This window comes from Andrena cerasifolii, chromosome 14 (genome assembly GCF_050908995.1).
Source record: "Andrena cerasifolii isolate SP2316 chromosome 14, iyAndCera1_principal, whole genome shotgun sequence".
In the NCBI taxonomy this organism is placed as follows: domain Eukaryota; kingdom Metazoa; phylum Arthropoda; class Insecta; order Hymenoptera; family Andrenidae; genus Andrena; species Andrena cerasifolii.
The window spans coordinates 7,385,419-7,405,690 of NC_135131.1; the positions used below are offsets into that span (position 1 = coordinate 7,385,419).

The 20,272-nt window shown below is 43.8% G+C and overlaps 2 protein-coding genes across 6 annotated transcripts in view; one reads left to right on the forward strand and one right to left on the reverse strand.

Moving 5' to 3' along the window:
* Positions 1-20,272, reverse strand: part of Fas1 (fasciclin 1 Fas1 domain-containing) — a 276,409-nt gene that overhangs the window by 72,099 nt on the left and 184,038 nt on the right. For all 4 annotated transcript variants that reach the window (XR_013087038.1, XM_076826168.1, XM_076826169.1 and 1 more), the window contains exon 3: positions 4,256-4,446. Coding sequence is in view for 3 of the 4 variants with exons in the window: in XM_076826168.1 (XP_076682283.1) it covers positions 4,256-4,446 (191 nt within the window). In the remaining variant the exon portion in view is untranslated. The remainder of the gene's footprint in view (positions 1-4,255; positions 4,447-20,272) is intronic.
* Orc3 (origin recognition complex subunit 3) lies at positions 9,596-14,894 on the forward strand. Of its 2 annotated transcripts, XM_076826171.1 has the most exons (14): positions 9,598-9,774; positions 10,243-10,374; positions 10,455-10,575; positions 10,638-10,795; positions 10,870-11,027; positions 11,086-11,194; positions 11,271-11,435; positions 11,519-11,716; positions 11,786-11,902; positions 11,987-12,274; positions 12,360-12,593; positions 13,584-13,703; positions 14,374-14,441; positions 14,681-14,894. In XM_076826171.1, the coding sequence occupies exons 1-14, from the start codon at positions 9,751-9,753 to the stop codon at positions 14,772-14,774; spliced, it is 1,986 nt and encodes a 661-aa protein (XP_076682286.1). In that variant the 5' UTR covers positions 9,598-9,750; the 3' UTR covers positions 14,775-14,894. The 2 variants fall into 2 exon arrangements, with proteins under 2 accessions (XP_076682287.1, XP_076682286.1); XM_076826172.1 differs by lacking the exons at positions 14,374-14,441; positions 14,681-14,894 and adding an exon at positions 14,175-14,353 and having other exon boundaries at positions 9,596-9,774.

Here is a 20,272-nt window from a genome sequence, read left to right on the forward strand (position 1 = left end):
CGGGGCAAATCGGATCACTTTGTGTTTGATGGTAAACAAATATTAGTCAGACATTAAAAAACTATTTTTTTATTATATATTCGTGACTTTCGCCTTGAACATTAATATGTAAAAATTGAATTAAACATAAAAATCTTTCATTTATAAACAAAAAACGAAAAAGTGAGAAATATTTCGATTCGCCCCGAAACTTCAGATGTAGTACGAACGATCGGAATACTCATTTCTATCGCGATGTAAGAAATATGCACGAAATTCTTATTTCGATCCGATTCGCCCCGGTCTACCCTATAATCATTTTTGAGAACAAAGTTTCCGCTTAACGTTTCTGAATTAGTAATTAACATCGGCTGACCTGTTCATTCTACTAGAACGCACCATCCCCTTAGCCCATCAAAATTAGTTAACCCACTGTTTTACTTTCGTGCTTACGCAAGAGAAACGACGAAGGAAAACAAGAATTATAATTGAAACACAAATTTACTGCACCTTAACCATTATTATTTCAAATCAAACTTTTCCCTAATATCTGTGATTTCTTGGTTCTCAGAGAAAATATGATTCCCCTATATTTACATTGTGCAGATGCTTTTAATTCTAACCTGAAGTAAAAAGAAGTCTGATGTCCAGACACAATTGCGACAAAATCAAGTGGTCATCGAAGGCTACTGAATTTCCAATTACCCTGCTGTAATTTTTCTCTCTCGTCGTTTTAAGCAAATATATAGATACAATTCTCGTCTCTAAATAGAGAAATATGGAAATAAATCCCAGATTTATTATAACTCTCTGCAAACTCACATGCAATTAAATCGACTTCAACGCTACTACTTGCAAACAAAATACAACCACTCCACCCTCGACGGTGCCTAAAGCCTCGACAAAGGAATTTCCAGATCCAGATTCCCATCAACTCATTTCCATCCTTGCCCCCCAAAACTGCCGACTTTACGACGCCTCCAATCCTTATCGATAAAATCACAAGGCAGAATAAACCGCACCCCAGATCCTAAGCAATAAAACCCGCCCTCTCCCATCAGAACATCCTGCTCCTCGATCAAAGTGCACCCCGATCACCGGAATAAAATCCGTCCACTAAAAAATACCATCCCCATGACCGCGCCACGAGCTCCCAGCGATAGCCCAGACCACCCTCGATTTATCCACGATAATACTACGCCACCTTTCTTACCGGCATCTGGAGAAGGCTGAAAATAGATTACGTCGGGAGTACAACGGTGGAAATTAATGTCGCCGTAGGAGCGGGACTGCTAAGGGAGCACGGCGGAGAGAGAGAGAGAGGGGCAGGCAGCGTGAAATCGTATAAAAATATTTTCCGGCTTATTTAAACCGCCCTGGCTGTGTGTTCCGGCGCCGCGTTCCCGCGGAAGTGTATCCTCGGAGGAACGCGAGATCAACTCGGAAGCACTGTAATAACTGACAAAGTCCCAGGCACCCGTTAACGTTTACGATCTCGCCGAGCTACATCACACGGCCGGCGGATCCAGCGAAAAAATACTCGGAGGAATTTCCCGCAGCCTTCGTTATTCTGCCGAGAGAACGGCGCCGCGCGCGGAATTCCACGATAAACGGGCGCGGGCGAGGGTGAAGGCGGGGGGAGGCACGATAATACTGGGGAGAGGGGTGCGAGGCGGGATTATTCATGAGTCGAGAAACTTATGAAAAAGCACAGATTAATCCTACCGTGTGGTAATTAAATAAAAGAATCTCCACGCTCGTCTGATGCGTGATGCATAACCTGCGCGCTGGCTAATAGATTATTATCGAGCCTTTGCTGATTTCGCCGAGCCCGTGTGTGTTCAGATATTTGTAGAAATTTATCGGCGAGGTGAGATGAAAGTAGCTGTTATGGAAGTGAATAATATGACACTGGCTAAGCTACTGAAGCATGCAGATTCATAAACCGTCTGCTCAAGCTCCTACGATACCACTATTCCCTGTGTTATAAGAAAAAAAAAGGGAAATTTCGTTCGAATGAAATTGGAAGTATTTTAATATCCACCTGCCATCTCCTACCCCAGAACTTTATATTCAACCCAAATGTATCTAGAAGCTGACGCGTGCCTCCCAAGGTAAAGAATTCTCACGAGGACCTTTGTATCTTCTATGCGCCTCGGATCTGTCCACGATGAAAGCTACGTCTAGACTTAGATCATCAAACGGGAGATTCCACGATACCACACACGCCGCGGCGAAAGAGTCTGGGGCGATGGTGGATAAGCGGAGTCGCGAGGCGAAGAGGGGGCAGCGTCGTTTTTAATCTCAGCAGGCTCGCGGGGTTTCTGATCTCATTAGACGCTGCTGGAACGCGTTCCCTCCACGCGTTGCCCGGGGCGAGAGCCAGCCAAGCCTCGTCCCTGTTTCTTAACAATTTGAAGGAATTCCAGCCCGAATAACTGCGCCGACCCCGCTGGCCCAGGATCGCCTAAAGAGTTACGGTTAATGGAGAGGAAAGATGGCGCGCGGGACAGGGTAGAGGAGCCCCGGCGAAAGAAGAACGGATTGAAAAAGCGCGGGGGATGGAGCGTCTCAAAGCGGCCGGGGGTAAATTGAAAATCAGCCAGCGGCGCGGTCGAACGCTTGGCGAATAGTTTCTCAGCCGGGCAGAGAGAAGCCGCGTGAGAAGATTTCATCGAGTGCGTTCAGCCGAAGGGGAGGCAAGACGCTTTTGTCCGAGCCGCGATTCTGCTAGGAGGATAATGCCTGGAAGGCGAATGGCCAGTGTCGATGATCGGATGTTAATCGAAGGGACGTTAAACAGAGTTCAGGATCTTCGCGGACTGAAGCTTGTGGCGTGATAGCGGTGCATGAAATTCTATTGCTTAATGGAATATCTTGAAGCGAGGAGATCGTGATTATTTCCTTCGACATCAGAAATGGATAAGCCAGGGGAGAAGTTTCTCGAGAATTTCCCATTTGTTGAATAAACTGTTGCTAGTGTTTCGACCGTGTCGAATTACCGGGTCATCGACCACCCTCGTTTTCTACAGCAGCCTCATCAATCATTTTATAAGAATCACACGATGCAGAAAAGAATGTGGGTCAAGCACCGCTCGCTGGGAAAGTGTTGTGGCTCCCGACGAGTTAATCAGAAGATCGCGAAAGGAAGTTTCGCGGGTTTATCGCGGAACCTTGGCAGCTGGAAGTTGGGCGGATCAGAATGTAAAAAGTTATTCGATTAGCCCACTCTTGTCTACATTAATTATGATCCGATACCTTCGTGCTCTGTTAACGAGTAACAAGTATCGGGTCGTGATAGAACTTCTGCGTTAAGTGGATGAGAAAAGTTTCTGTAATACCACCAAGGGGCTGAATCAGAGGGGCGAGGGAGGAGGGAGGAAAAGGATTGATCTATGGACAAGCTCGTCGAGGGGATTAGTCCTAGCCCGGCGATTTTCATTGGCTGGTGATACTTGATCTACAGATTAAAGGGTTCGTTTGATAAGTCGAAATTGGGGTCCATGCTCGCTGGAGGAAATTTGGAAGATAGGCATGATAGATAGTATTGAATATACGATGGGAACAAGATATCGGCCCTCGAAATAGTTTCTCTTCACTGCGTCGTCGGGCTCCTTGCGCTTTTGATCAATAGCTCATGAGAATTCGCTCCAGATAACTCTTGTGTCCTGCGTGGAATTAATTTGTAAGTCGATGTTGAAGCCACTTCAAAAGAATTTTAAGTAGAGGCTTGATAAATATCGAGGTAAAGAAGACAGGTCCAGAAAGTGGGTTACACGGAGTAGTCTTTTCCCCGCAGCGTTGCTCTATTCTAGATTCTGATTCGCGACATAACCGCCCTATCAATAAGAAACATTCCACCCTCGTGGAGGGGTTGCAGGTGAAGAATATTGGACGAGCTTATCGAAGCCAACGATATCCATCAACGCAACAAACTCGTGGCCAAGGCGAGCCTGTGCAGCTCATTAAAAGCTCGTTAGAAGGCGACCGCAAGCTCGGAAAGTGCGGCTTGGACCAACTTCTTGGGTGGTTGCAGTCCCGAGGAAATCGTGTTTGAACGCCGGAAGTCGTGTTCACGCAAAGCAGCACGTAAACTAACCTAATTACTCGCGAGATTACGCTCGTAAAAAAGTAATTTGCGATTAAATTAACCGCGACGACCGCGGCAGAAAAATCCACCGGAGACGGGGAAGACCGAGGCCCGCCCCGGCGGGCGATCTTTTTCTCCCTGTAATCGCGGCCCGTCTTAATCAAACTTGCGGATTAAATGTCTCACCTGCGTCTTCACGTCCCCGCCGACGATCACCTTCGACTGGAAATTGCTCTGCTCCGTGAGGATCTTCGCGTTGTTTATGTAAACCTCCTCGCCGTGCGTGCCGGTCCTCCTGGTGACCCATAAGGGAGGATTACCCTCGAGCTCCGACGAGATCGAAGCCCCCAGGTTCTCGATCGTCTTTGGAAAGTTGGCTGAAACGAAATCAAAAACACTTTATAGGTATACTCCGCGCTCGAACCGCTACGGGCGTTCACATAATCTACTTTCTATGACAACGTCGGGGATTAATTGATATTTCATTTGGGTGATCCACTGATCGATTCGCCGTTAGAATCGGTTCGCTATTTTCCACGTTAATCGTTCTCGTATGAAAGAAATTCATTTTCAAATGGAGATTTGGTGGATTAAGAAAGTTCGGGGTAAAGTTTGATTGTCGTGTTAACTTTGCTGGAAATTGATGGTAGGGGAGGATAACAGTTTTGTGGGGTTAAAGTCAGGTGTACCGGGTGATCGGAGCTGGAAGGCGTACTTAAGGGATTTCTAGCGAAAGGAAGATGGAATTAATTAATACAGATGACGAAGAATGAAATGGTTTTGATCGAAGCAGAATCGAATTTGATCGCAACAAGGAACAGGAGGAAGGTTAGATTGTAGCAGAGGTACCGTGCATCGATGCTCGATAGTATCGAGCTTTGAAAAATAGGTCCCGCATGAATTGCTGGTGGCGAATTGTGTTCAGCATGCCAGCATTTCTGTTTCGCTTCGAGATAGGTAAACATTCGCTCGTTTCCAGATCGAATTGTCCGTGCTGAATGGAAGATGAGTTCTATACAGCGGTTTTAATTGAGTGTAGAGACATCGCGGCCAGAAAAATTCACGACCTGCCCCAAAATAACACAGTCAAGTCTGCGCTTTTGTAGAATGTCAGAGACAAGCTTCATTCGAAACTTTTAATCAAATTAGGTCTCTGTAGCCATATGCTCTTTTTGATCGCCGTGTTTGTATACTCTGTTGTGTTTTCAGTAGTAAAGTGTCTCTGTGATGTTCGATGTATTCTTTTTGTTTGTTACAAAATGGGTTTTACCCGTAAAAGAGAAATAAATAAATAAATAAAGAAGCGTTCTGATCGGAAATGGTAAAAATAGGTATCTCCAATCACTATATTAATGAGAAAATGACTGTTGCGAGTAAAATCGTAAAGGAACACCCTTCCACCACGACCAGGCCCTACACGGTACAGAAGCTACCGCTAAAAGAAATACAGAACTAAGAAAAGAACGAAATAACACCAAATGTACAATTTCCCTCTTTTATCACTACGAAAGCCGAAATACAAAGGGATTATTCGTCGCCCAAATTCAAGCACAGACTCCCGTCATCACGCTGGCGAATTTCACCTCGAAATCGTCACGACAGAGCCGGCCACGAGAAAAGGGACCCAGAAGACTAAAAAAAAAAAAAGAACCAAGGAAAGGGGTTGGAGCTCGAACAAAAGAGGAAAAGCACAAGGCAAAAGGGTCTGCCGCGAAGCTACAAAGCTGGTCGCTTTATTATCTCGTTACCAACTGGAACGTCCTCGTAATCCTGAGGTTTTTTCCAGCCTCCGAACGCCGCTGCGAGATATCGCTCTGCATCCTGCGGAGGGACGTTCAATCTCGGCGTAAGGGCGGAGGGGACCGCGGCGGCGAGGGCAACAATAGCCCTCATTACGAACGCGAGGAATTGGGTCCTGTTTCGTAAACTGCCAACAGTTTCCCATCCGAGGCTCGAAGAAACCTGGCGAGGACAAGAGACTCTTGTTTCCCGCCACTAAAGGGACCTGTCGTTCAGGAGGAAATCATTTTCTGCGGCTGTCCACCGCAACGGCCATCCGCTGGACAGCCCGCAACAGCTTCGACAAGTTCCTGACACGATCCCGCTGCTGTTGCTCCCTGCCTGACGGCGGGCAAAGCGACCGTTTCATCATCGTTCCAGTGAAAACGCTCACTCGCTTTTTACCGAGTAACAGGAAACGCGGTCGATTCTACCGTTCAGTATCGAGTCGGTGTTCCTTCGACGGGGATCAACGTTTTTTACGAGGCTCGGGCTGGGAACTTATCTGGGAACGATTCCTTCACCGGCGGGGATCGGTCTTGCCTAGATCGTATGCAAATACACTCTGTGATTGACGAGACATCTTGAGGTGGATGGGAGGTAAGAGACTCTGTGGGGATGAGTTGCCCTGAATCCACACTCTAAAAGGCTCCTTCATTTTTCATTCTGCAAGGAACGAATGATTCGCGAGGAACGGAGTGGTTTGGATATACCATTTAATAATCAGTTAGATTGTAGCTACGTATATGGAAATGCTAGAAAGGAGGAGTACAGAGAGAGAGTTACAGAGTTATTGGTATATTTTGTAGAAATAACCTAATCTTCAATTTTATTGATAGCTGATAAATGAGTTCTATGACAGAAGTCTCGGAATTAAGTTGTTTGAATTGATCTATTTGAACTTTAAGCAGCGTAGGAACTTAAGTACAGGATTATCCATGGTACTCGCTCCGAGACATTTAGAAATCGTTATTTTCGATTATGTGGGGAGTAGGTTCCAAAAAAAAACACGCGCAATAATTCATTTGGAACGACGAATGCCGCACGCAACGGCCAAGGAAACTAGACAAATATATTCCATGGGACGATCAATAGCCTCCCATGATCTCTGCATCGTTTTGTCCCAGACGTCCCTTTCAACGAAGGCGGATGATTAAGTCCCCGATCGAATCCCATTTATTTTCGCCGGGATACCCCTTGGGGCACAGGTGCGATGGCCGACCACAAAACGAGAACATTCGTACAAAGCTGCTTGTGCAATCGATTTATATCCCTCCCCCATTCCCCTGCCAAAATGACCCCCACCCCCCTTTCTCGAGTGCGCTTGGCTTAGCTCGCCGCTGAATGCGCGGACTTTCGAGCTGATTTCGAAGCATCGGTTAACAAAGAAAATACGTGTCAGGGGATTAACGATGAAACGAAAACGCGTTACCGTCGTTTGCATATCGCACGGTGCAGCGCGAAAAGCGTTTGCTCTAGCGACAGCGCGGGGGAATAAGTTCATGTAGAGGCATAATGCTGTTCTAATGCCTAGTAAGTAACTTCTTTGTATTTCTGCAAAAGAAAACGATATTTCTGCTATCCTTTGATGTTACGAGTATAACACTCGGTATAATCCTGGAAGCTTTCAAGGAAGACCGAACAGAGACCTCGATTAACCAGCTTAATTGGCGCCAAGGTAGACTGGCTACATTTGGATCCAGATAATTAAGACCTGCGACGTGTGTAGCAAGAGAACACAACAATTTAGTACTAAGAACTGAACGACTCTCCGTGGAAGAAAACTCCGTGCTGTTCTCACTTAAAAAGTACTGCGATTTACACTATTTTTCAAAGTGGGCAAAATTTTTATTCAAATACAATTTTGAATAAAGAATAAGAGTTTAAAAATTTATTCGTCATGGATGGAATAAAGTTAGCTCCAGTTAACGAAGGAATGACGACTAATTTTTTTTAACTTTTATTCGTTATTCGAAATTTTATTTAAATAAAAATTTAATTATGGAAATTTACAGATAACTTTGAAAGGAACTGAAAATTGCGTTGAGTTAAATTTTGCAACAGCAATAGGTCGAAATCTGTTGTCAAGTGGTTTGATATGGTAATGATCTGAAACCTGGACACGCGAAATTTCTTCGAGAGAAAAAAATGCTGAAGCGCGGTTCGCGAGTTCGGAATAATCTCAGTTTCGGTAGCCGTTGCACGGTCGTTTACACGGCTCGCACACCGACGTGGACGTATTCCGGTACATTTCGAGGCACGAAGCGCAGCATCTTGTTTGGACACTTCTTTAAATCAATTACGAGTTGCTGGCAGGCAAGTTCTGCGGCCAGCAAGTAGCACCGTTCGCCCCCCAGACGAACCAGTTCGACGAAAGTTCGACGACCACCCTTTCCCCACCCCTGTCGCCCTCCCCCATCGAAACGTGGCATCAAACTCTCGGTTTCCGGATTGTTTGCTCGACCTCGGATGAATTCAATCGACGCGATTTGCGATTCAGATGATGATCGTGGCAGCTTACGCTCGCGAAATTCGGGTGACACGACCGCTTGGCTGAAAATTCGCTCGTTGTCCCTCATACCGTTCGGTGAACATCAAAATTCCGCCCGTTTGCAAATGGGGGATTTCGTTCTGAATTCCAGGTCTCATTGTCAGCTAATTGTAAAATTTCTTCGCTATAAAACGCTATTTTTGGAGCGGAGAAAGTTGTGAAAATTTTTTTTTAAGAGTTTTTGGTTGAGTACAAGCAAATTATTGTATTTGCAACTAAAGTATTATATTGGGTACACTGTTCGGTGAATATCAAAGGTCTGTAGAGTGGAAATATTGTGGAAGGCCCTAGCTGTTTTTTATATTTCTGGATGAGTATAAAAATTTCATATTTTGGGCAATTTTTGGATGACAATAAATTTATTTTCTGCTTCTGCAGGTTTTGGTACTACGAAATTTTATAATAAATGAAATAAATATAAATTTGTTTGTTCCGCAATGACTGAAAAATATGGACGATATAACAAAATTTGTTCAAATTGTTTTATCTATTTTTCCTTTATAATTACAACGTGGAAGATGTCTTTGCGATTTATATATGGAAATATATTGTATTCTTTATTCAAATCTTAACAATTCTTTTATACTATATTTTTATGCACTATTACATATTCGAATAGTGTTCACGTTTCATTTGCAATTACAACGCAACCCCAGAAACATTAAACTCTCCCCTCTTAAGCAGCTAGCAATAAGGACGCAAAGAAACTTTTTCAAATATGCCGCCATGTTGCTAAGAAACGTTACGAAACAACGCATTTTCCTCTAACAATGAAACCGATATGCAAAATTCTAATCAATAGAACCCGAATGTATAGTATAGTTCATTAACTAGAAAAGGAGACTGAAATTATACTCGTACAAACTCGAATCCGACAATTTTGAGTTTCTCTACCCAAGAAAAATGAATCTTAATTACAGATTTTAAATTCCAAAGGCGTTGAAAACGTGGGACAGTGGGACAGTTACGATATGATTGAAACGGTGAAAAATTTTAACAAACACTTTAGCTTACCAAATCCACCCCTCGAAAATTCGTTGAAAAAACTAATACTAATTAAGCACTTTTAACTTTTAGCAGTAAAATTCACGAGGTAGACCCACTCGAAAGAACCGACAATGATGGGGCTTCTGAAACTGAACAATTGAACGTCTAATGGCGGATCATGTTGACAAGTAGCGTCACCTAGGTGAGTCTTCGAAACTAACCGTGGCGTCAGTGGCGAAAAAGGCGCGGGCTCGTGTCGCAGTTGATTGTGTTTCTTACCTGTCAGTTGAGTGATTTGTTGTACTTCTACAGTTCTCGGTCAGTTAATTGATATCCAGGATTTCTAGCGAGCTTTCCCATCAAAATGGACAACGTTTCAGTGTCAAAGGTACTGTGCAACTTGTTGCTTCTACTTCAATAACCTCGAAATGTAAAAATCACAGTTCAAACCCGTTACGAGCTATTCGCTGGTTACATCAGTTTTAACGCCGACTTATCACTACTTTTACTGGATTATAAAGCTCGTTGTCGCGAATAATATATTCGGTACTTGTTGTCCGTTAACATACATTTAACATAAGCTAACTTATCTATGAACTTCGATATTCCGAGGATCCCTACTTGCGCGTAAAATTATCGATCTATTTTTCTTCGTTCCGGACTCTTTCCTCCATTTTTGGCGGGAGTTATTTTTCTGTAACGAAGAGTTCCTAAAAATGTATTCTACCGCGCTTTTGTTTGTCGCCATTATCTTTTGTTATTTACTGTCTCCTTTGAAAATATGGTCGTATCTTCCAATTACTGTTAGGAAATGTTCGTCGCTTCTCACGATGATCAAATTCGAAATGCGTTTTAGGGTGTCTTTGCGCATAAAGGTAATTACAAAATTGGCGATAAGAGGGTAAAATTGAGATCTCCAGATTATTTCGAGGAGCCGTGGTATCTCGCTTACAATGAGACGTGGACTAGCATTGAAAAAGCCACTGAGGTATTGTCGATAGGTTAAACGCTGTTGCGCGAACAAGTAGCGTTCGATTCCTTCTAAGATGATTTCTATTGAAATTTTAGGACATAAGGTCGAATATGTTCCAACAGATTCTGATCGACTTAGAATCTTTTGTTTCCAAAGTCAAAGAAAAGCCAATAGAGAGTCTGGAGAATGAAATACAGACAGCTATTTTACTAACAGGTGACGACCGCTTAGACTAAGCTGTTTCGTAGCCGTGTATATTGACGATAAATATATTACAGGAGTTAATGTCCCCGATCATGCGATAATGTTCGACAGAATAATATCTAAATTGGAACCGATCACAAAACACGTGGCACTTGTATGGAATAGGGATTCAAATAATGTAAGAACTATCTTAGAAGAATCAGTATCTCAGCTGATGAACGTTGGGAATGTGGTCAGTCCTCTTTAAAATAAGTATTTCAAAGGCGAAGGAAATGCGAATGTTATTTACGGGGCAATTATTTGTAGAACGAAGATACGCATGTTAGAAAATGTCACTGTACAATGCGAGCCTTAAAGGAATGGTATCAGGAACATTGCGAACCGAACGATCCTCTCGTTATAATTATAACTGACTTCGAAAGTTCCCCCGCTGCAGTATTACACGATTTCATTTTAATATTGAGGTACTGTGATTCTCGCGATGAATCTGTGGCATTGTTATTGATTTTGTGTCTCTTTTAGTTCATATTCAAAGACAATGAAGTTTATCCTTATATTCGGCGTTGCTACTACCTTGCACGCTATACACAGATCACTATCGTACGATGTTACATCCAAATTAAATGTTCAAGTGAGTAGCGAGCATTCACTGTTGGATAGTTTACAAGGGGAGACTTGCTTGAAATTGCAATTTTTTTTTTAATCAGGTTTTTCACACACAAACACAAATCAATATTTTGTCTGATGTATTAGAAAACACTGTCTTCTGCACACAAATACCATTTAAATTAACTGGACGAGCGTTTCAGCTGTTAACAGACATCTTTTTGTTCTATGATTTCTCAGTGGAGAGTTTCTTGCAAAGTTACAAGGTTTGTTACTATTCAGTTCTTAGATTCTGGGATTTTAGGCATTAGCCCTAAACGCCTTCAGAGCAATTCTCCTTTCAATTTAGATATGCATGATACAACATTTTTACGCGAACAATGTGAACTCTCTCTGCTGCCAACCGCAAGAAATAAGAAGCAGATTGTCCACTTTAACCGATGAGGATTTCAGAGAGATCAGAAAGCTACCTTCGATAGAAATGTACATCAAGCAACTACAGAAAGAGGAGAATAAAAGTGGACCGCTTGATAACATGAGGTTTGAGGTACTTGTAACATAGCGAACGAAATTTTCAAGCAGTGATTCAGGGATATGAAGACTAAACTTGTTGTAGGAGATATTAATCTATTTGTTGAAACAATTTCATCGATACATGCATCGTTTTCTGATAATCCTGAAGTGTCTGCACAATCTCATGGCGACATTGCCAAACTCACCAATGGGTAAACAGGTACGGAGACCACGAGCCAATTAAACAGACACGCTTGAAACAGTATAAACAATCCACTCACGACGATAATTTACAAAATGATAGTTGCGCGAATTCTACACGAAAGCGGTTTACTTGAACGATCTGAGGGAGTCTCACGAGTACAAAGAGTGCTTGCAGCTCCTGGGCTTTCTATCAAAGAGTGAGTTTCTCGCGAAATTGAACTCCGTTCTTGAGATCATGGACAGATCGAGAGATCCGGTTATGAAGCAGCTTAAAACGGATCTTCAGTGTCATGTAGCGATCGTCGAGGAAGCTAGCTTAGAAGTGGCTGTAACGCCCGCAGACATCCTCGCCACTGGTGAGAAACTCAATCGGCTCCAGCTAAAAGAGGTTCGGAATGCAATTCACTATTTGCAGTAACCCGCGAATCAAGACTCAGCGCCGCGACTCTAGTATCATCTGGCTTTTCGTTTAGAAACTGTTGAGAATGTCCCAAACGCAGTCACGGTCGCCTTACAAACAGGCGCAGCTAGACGTGATCAACTACCTGGACCGGAAGGTGTTTTCCGTCCACCTGGTCAATCCGAATCGCATGCCGGCCAACGAAATATTCTGCTTCAGCGATGGCAATTTAGCCAAACAACACATTCGTGGATCATTGAGAGCTGCGGTGCACAGTGGCTTGAACGATCCACACGTGTACTTAAACGTAAGTCAAAGAGGACTGGTTTTTACGGAGAAGTCTTTTATAATCAATTAAAGAAACAAGACAAGCCGCGGCATGCAGATTGTTTACGAGACAATAAGTCAAGAATTCCTTCAGAGATACCAGCGATTAGAATTTAAATTTAGGAATTTTTCAACCGCGATAGGCAAAACTAGCGAGATAATATGTGATGCTAATACTTCGAAAAATTAATGTTTACTAGAACGCGGCGCGATAATGATTAATTCAATTTAAAAAATTTTAGTTCAAACGAATGTCACTTCGCTATTAGGCCACTGAAATCTTAATCGTGGCTTCGATGCAATAGAAACGCGACGCGATAAGTATTGGGCGGTGTGTCTACTCAGGTATATCGTATAAGAAATTGCTGAGTGCTGTGGTTCGGTTATTCGTGTGCATGATTTACGACGGGCTCAGGACAGAAAATGTTCGCGGGGTTTGTTATCTTTCTTTTTCGTTAGTGTTTCGCATCGTTCAGTAATGAAAATGACCGGGAGTTTTTCCATCATAAATCTTGTTTAATCGTACTACATACGTTCCTTCGCGTTTCCTAATAACCCCACGTTTTTCTTCTATTTTCAATTTCCTTCGGGAATTCAAGCGCCAGGTCACATTAAATGAAACAAAGCTTCTGTAATCTTCATGTCGGGTTTGTCTGATAATTTTAGAATACCCCTATCACAAAAGAAGAATAGCAAAAGTTCCCGAAATGTTTCACTCCGTCTTCCACCATTTATCATGGCAATCCATCTCGATTTATACATTATTCTTCCCCCTCCCCCTCCCCTCGATCGAATTAATTTGTGGGAATAATTTGTTACTGCCGCGAGCCCACAAGTTCCCGTGATTTTTAACTCATCACAGACTATCGATCTGTGCAATCAGCGGCCACGGCTATCGATTATGAGCTCGCCCCTAATAGAAAACTGTATCGAGGCGAGGGCCAAAGTTAATTGGAAATACATATTTCAGTGCGAGTGCTGCAAATTGGAGAACGACGACGCCATTCCGTCCACGCTGCCCGACCTCAGTATAATTTACAAGCTCCACTTGGAATCCAGGAAGCTGATCAATATGTACGACTGGCTGCAGGTAACAATCCGTTCGTGCTCATGTTTACAGGTTAATTCAGGTTACACTTACGGTCACGCACCCGCCCGTCCCTGTTTCGTGATTTTAATCGCTCCTACCAGCGATTCACGCGAGCACGACATTGTAAATGGGCCTCCAATCCCCTTGGAGCGGGTGCGGAACCGTTCTATAGACTGTGGCTGTTAGAAGCTTGAAAGCTCACTGACCAAACGCAACCGGCTACTGGTCAAGGAAAATCGGGGGTCTAACATCGTCACGTATTAAACAAATATCTGTATTATTACTTGATAATTTGCATGCAGCTGGGAACTGTGGTAAAACGTACTTGTATTAGGTGGGTTGTTCTTTGGTCAGACTTCACCTTGAAACCTAAGACCACTCTTAAAATCACCACCCACTCAAGGTGTGTCCTACTCTGCATAAGTTTCAAGTGAACCATCTATCTCCCATCTATATTTCCCTCACTCTCAGCTTAGCTCTACTATTTTACCGCTTTCGTTTCGATTCTCTTCGCAAATCCAAACTCAGGAGATCTCATCTCTCGATCTTCTTGCTGTGTACTCTCTAACACTTCCAAGAGCGTATCTCTCGTAACCCTCGTCCGTTCCAAAGTTCTGTGTCTGGTGGTAATGGGTCGACACTCTTTCGTGGATTAAACGCACGTTTGCAGGCATTCTTGATCATCGTGGACCCCGAGAGCAACACGAAGGACCAGCGGGACGTGGATCCAAAGTTGCAGTATCCTTTTTCATTTAGCGGTCCCAGCCACACTTGCCGCTTCGATGGTAATGGAGTGCGGCGGAGATTTGTCTAACCACCGGGACGGTTTGGAATTCATATCGTAGCTCGTAATGGCGGAATCCTGGCCGGTGGAGATAACTCGCTGCAACAGCGTGTACCTCTTGTTTGAATAATTCACACGTGCTCTCGGTGTGAATTTTATCGCGTGGCCAAAGGTATCCTTAACGGAGATTTAGAGCTCGTTTTACTCAAGCGGTCGCCGAGCTGGAGTTCCTCGGTTTCATCAAGAGTTCCCGAAGGAAAACGGATCACGTGAAACGGCTCTTGTAAGGATCATCGCCTTCATTGATCCCCAATAGACTCCATCCGCGGGCAACTACGCGATTTCATTGTACCTGCCAAGTCTTTTACCATCGTGCCATGCTTTTCTAATAAAACTATTGCAAACGATGTCACGCGATCTTTATTTCGCCTCTCAAACGGCGTGTAGCATTTGGAGTGTGAGAGAATGATCAGTGAGTTTGGATCGGTGGAGATTCATTGAAACATACATGCAGTAAAGTGTATCCTCGGCTCGGAATTCAAGGTTAAGCTTTCCATTCATTTTCACGCACCCCACTCGACGGGGGGATGAAAAATTCAGAATGAACGATTCATCGCGGGCCAGCCGGTTTTCCACGCAAGTCTATTAACCGTTCGTTACACGCGCCCCATTTCATAACATGGTCACACGCGCGTTGTACTTTTTACATCACGATTTTATACTGTTTTTTTTTTTTTAATTTTGTACCTGTTCTTTGTTTTATATGATATTCTAAGTGTTTTTAAATGAAGAATACGACTTTCCTTTAAAAATAATTTTATATTAAAAACCAAAAAGCGATGTAACTGTCTTTAAAACAGAAAAAAAGATGGAACAGAGTAAATGGGTACTATTATAAATAAGTATTGTTTTATGTTTTATTAATTATTTTTGTGGTGTTTTGCTAATGAACTATTACACGCGCGTTGCACTTTCTACGAAGTGACGACTTTTTCTCTTCAACGCCGTACATCCGGGCTGAAAAGCTGGTTAAAAGAGCCGGGGATTTTTCATAAAGTGCAGGAGGCATAGCTAGAGGATTAGGAAAAGGGTTCAAAACCGATTGGTTGCTCTCAGGCAGAAAAAAATAATAATTCGCAAATGTTAGTTTTTTCAACAGCGCGTGTAACGAAAGGTTAAACTATGCAGTTCTATCCGAGAATAGAGGATTCCCCTTTCATTTAATTTATATCGAATTTGTCTCTAAAAACGTGATTGCTTCGTTGTAGTTAGCTCGAAACAAATTGAGGTTTCAGTGAAAGCCAATTTATCAAGGTTACCAATAAATCCTATAAATGCGTGACAAAAGGTGTGACAAGAATATTGGGGGGTGTTGGTGCACGATTATTCCGCGAGTATGTCGCGCACGTGCAGCCGGATGAAATATTGCAGGCAGTAATCCGACAATATTTAGCGTCAGCGGTGTTATCACGTGCACTCGAGTATCAAACGTGTGCATCAACGTAATGCACATTTCGCGGCCAATTCAAAGCGATAATTTTGTTTCACCGCGGAGAGCTAATGGCGATTGTTTCCGAATAACAGACGTTGACCCCGTTGCATTCGACACCCTTACCGAGGTTTCGGCCCGTTTCGCCATCGGCATACAAAATTCGCGCGTCCCCTCGCAGAACAGTTGCGGCCTGATTGAAACTTTCCTAAATAGAGCTCGCGGTATCGGCGCCCGACATTGGATGGCACAGAAACTTAATATTTGTGCTGTCGAGGGACAACGATTATTCCATGCAACCTGTGGCTCACATCACTAACTTATTCCAACGATCGGATATCTTGTTAATCAATGGGTATTAATTGATAGCGGTTCCATGTGAATCGAGGAAACCGCTGTTGCTCGAGGAAATAATCGATGGAAGTAGGTACCTTCCCACCAGAAATACAGAACCAATTGCATGTGGTTCGATGAGTTAATGGAAATGCTGATCTAGGTTCAAATGCATATAGAACTGTCCCAGGTTTATATCAGCCTGGCATCCAAGACTATTTATAAGTAAAAATATAAAAGATACACGTGCAATCAATTTCCTGAAGTTTGCAAGTTAATTGGGTGCACATTTGAAGTCATTCTTCTGAAAATTTGAAGCTTAATTTATAGATTCTTTATCACCACACGTGGTCCTCTCCGTGGCCTCCAGACTCGCCTTTAATTTTTGCCAAGTCCATTGAAATTCACTGTATCGTGCACGCATAATTCACCCACGCTGACAGCTTCCCACATTTGTAGTATCTCCGTGTTGACATTAGCCACATGTGTCGCCCATATTTTCAATTCTGTCTTTCGGCGACTTCATTGCCTAAAATGCTCACGTGAAAAATGTTTCGCTGCACGCGCCCCGGCATACTAAAGTCTGTGGTCAAGCGTCCAATGTGGGCGAACAAGGGAAAGCTGGTTTTTTAAACGAGGCATAATAATTTGATTCGCTGTTCGATGCACGGATATGCGACGTTTTATCTATCATAGGCGAAGGGGTGGAACCGCTTTTGACGCATCTCCGATTAATCTCCCTGTGCCTTTGAGCCGACGCATACGGGCTGGAAAGCCTGTTTCGTAATACCAGTATGATCCATACTGAAGATTTCCGTGTGATGCGAGACTGCGATTCAGTAGCCAGCACGCATTGTTCTGATTCCAGCGCGACTGTGGCTGATGTAATTTCTGGATGTATGATTCTGTTTTATCCCGAGATCGAATCATTTCCTCGTCACCACCACTGATAGAAACTTGATTCGTGAAATTACCATTCGATCCTAGCTCTTGCTCTATCCATCGATGATTTGGTCTTCGATTGATGGCCGCTGGGTTTGTTCTGTAATGGAATTATTTGAATTGCACGTGGACTATTATATCTAATGATTTCCTCCTTTTCTGTATGATTTACCATTTCTCTAATGGAAAATTAGAGTATCTTCTATTTCTTCAATATATGTAACGTATAATTTTACAAGATCAAAATCTCATTTTCGAGTGAAGCTCCTTCCCAGTTCTGTCTGCCCATATATTTCTCAATGTCTGACCAGTCACTGACCTGCTCCACTTGCGCGCGCCACACCCCATTTCTTCCCGTCACTTTTCTCTCTCCCTTTTTTTTTATTCACTTCCCTAGACGAGAACCACTGGTATCAGTGCGTCATCAGGTTTAATCCAGCCCCTTGGCGAAATCATTAAGGCTGCACCTATTTTCCTCTGCCAGCTGGGGGTCCAGGAACATTAAACTAGGGTACAAAAGACCCCAACTTTCCAGGCTGCTAAACCAATGATTCCATTGAACGCGTCGCTCGAGATCGCCGCGGTAACCATTTATCCACGGAATAATTTACCGTCCTAGATCCATATTGATGACGCGTGTCGCTCATTTGCATACGGCTGGCTCCAGTCATGATACGATTTTCCACCGTCCACCCTGGTTTCCTCGTTCCCCTTCTTTCCCCCGACCGTCGTTCCTCCTTGCGAGCAGCTCCCTCCTCCATTTCGAAAGCCCCGAATATCAATCGCCCTTGAACAGGGGAGAACCGGCGGGACGCTCGTTTCCGAATGCGAGAGAAAGAAATAAGGCTGAGAGTAAAAAGAAACGAGACCAGCAAAAGCAGTCGCAATCGCAATCGCTCGTGCATTTTAACGTCGACGACGACGGGCCGGACGAGTGAATATCGAGGAGAATTAATTGAATTCCCACGGCGGATTTTTCCGTCTGACGTGACGCGGACAAATCACGGGCCAGTCGCTTCAGCGGAGACTTTGGCTTCTGTGCAGCAACGATATACAGTATTTCCAATCGCCCACTGACACTCTTTCTTCATTCTGTGGATTCTGGTTTCGACGGGATTGGAATTAAACAAAAATAGAGAGAGGAAAGAGTCAGGTCGGAGGCTGTGTATCTGTCGGAGGCTGGAAGAGTCCTTTGCAGGCTGTTGATGAAACGTTTCAGCATTGCCTGTCAGCGAAAGAATATCGAAGCGATCGTTGGAGGAAACATCGACGACGCTCGCGTCCAACCGGCGACACTTGCGTTTCATTAATTTCAATGACAATCCAGTTTGCAATGGCGTCACTTGCAGCATAGTTTGTTCAAGGGAAGAGTCTGCGGATCTGGATAATCGAGTCTTAAGAATTCTTTAGCTAGTAATTAACCATTCGTGTGCCCGAGCGCTTCGATCGGAATAGGGAGAAGCAAATGTAGAGGGAATGAAAGGTGGGTTTTATGTGGCGTCTGAGTCGTCACTGATGGGTGTATTATCACGATGAAGTTAAAGGAAGGAATTGTTTGAACGTGTTAAAAAGTTCCTTGATTGACGTTCGTTCGGTGCAGGAAAGAAGGAGCAGGGTATCTTATTCTTCGCAGTAATTAAAACGTCCACGGCTATGACGAGACGTCTGCTGGCCATTGTTCCTCTGGTATCAGTACTAGGTATCAGCTTGCAACCTGACTGAAACATTATCAAGTCGTGTTGCGTTTCAGACTTAACTTCCTACAGGAGACACTTCCTAGAGTTATGTAACTGAGCTGCTTAAGGTCTCCACCACCCCTACTGTGCATTTGCAGAATCCTTTCCCTCGGATCACTTTGTTCCTGGTCACATACAAATAGTAATTACCTTAACCGAAACCGTTTCGAACCTCAAAGCTGCCCAGCTGCAAGAGTCTTGCGCATCCGGTAGCTCTTTACCCAGAACCCGATCACCGTATTTCGGATTCGAAACGCGAGGAAGTCAGATGCCCGGAGCAGCCATGCAGAAAGTGGTACAAAATGATTTGCTCGTTTTTTTGCCGCTGATTCAATCTCCGTCCACCCTCGTGTGGCAATCGATCTCCTTACGTCGCTCTGTCCGAGCTGGAATCCATTGGCGAGAAAAATCTATGAGAGGTGCGCTCTCCGAGCTCGGTCGAACAGTCGCGATGAAAGGGAATCGGTTCTCCACCCTTCGGGGCTGCCTTAACCTTCTGGAGCATTCGTGCTCAATCGCCGCGACCCCCCCTCCGATATCCTCTGGGCATATCCTTTAACGTGTCCGTATCGCTGAGCGGAATCTGCTCGGCGACAAACGATGCCGATCCTTTATTCTAGTCAGGGCGGATGAACCCCCGCGCGAATATATCTTTCCCGCGGAAGGCAAATATCTTCGCGGTGGCCGGGTCGAATATCAAACGGGGATCGTAAATTATTAATGCCGCAGGTTCGAGCCGCGCACGATCGCGGGCCATGGACGTCCGAGCTTTCCACCGGCTCATTTTTCATCGACAAAGGAGCGATTGAATGTACACCAGACTGCGTAGGTCGTTGGGTACTCGGGCGTCTTTGGAAACATCGAATTTTGTTACAAATAGTATCTTCCGTTTGGTCTGGGAGATTTGGTTGTGTGGAGCTATTAGTGAAGGATGAAACTGGTGTCTGGGTGTTGATGATATAAACGAGGATGTAAGGACTAAAGTCTGACGCAGGCAGGTTTTTAGTATTCCTCTTCCAAGAATCGCCTTTAATTTTTGCAGTATAAGGGCAGTTAAGCGATTCTTTTTTACGATAGGGAATATTAACAAGCACTTGCATTCTTTAATGTCGATTGGTGGCATTATACTTTGGCAATAATCTAACTCGCTTTTGTTTACTAAAACTCAAAATTCGAAAAGAGAACTGGACAGGATACTTATGACAGTAATAATTACTGCAACGAGCGGAAAAAATACATCATACTTAACACAGCTCTTCGTTGTCGACTGCAATTCAATTAACCG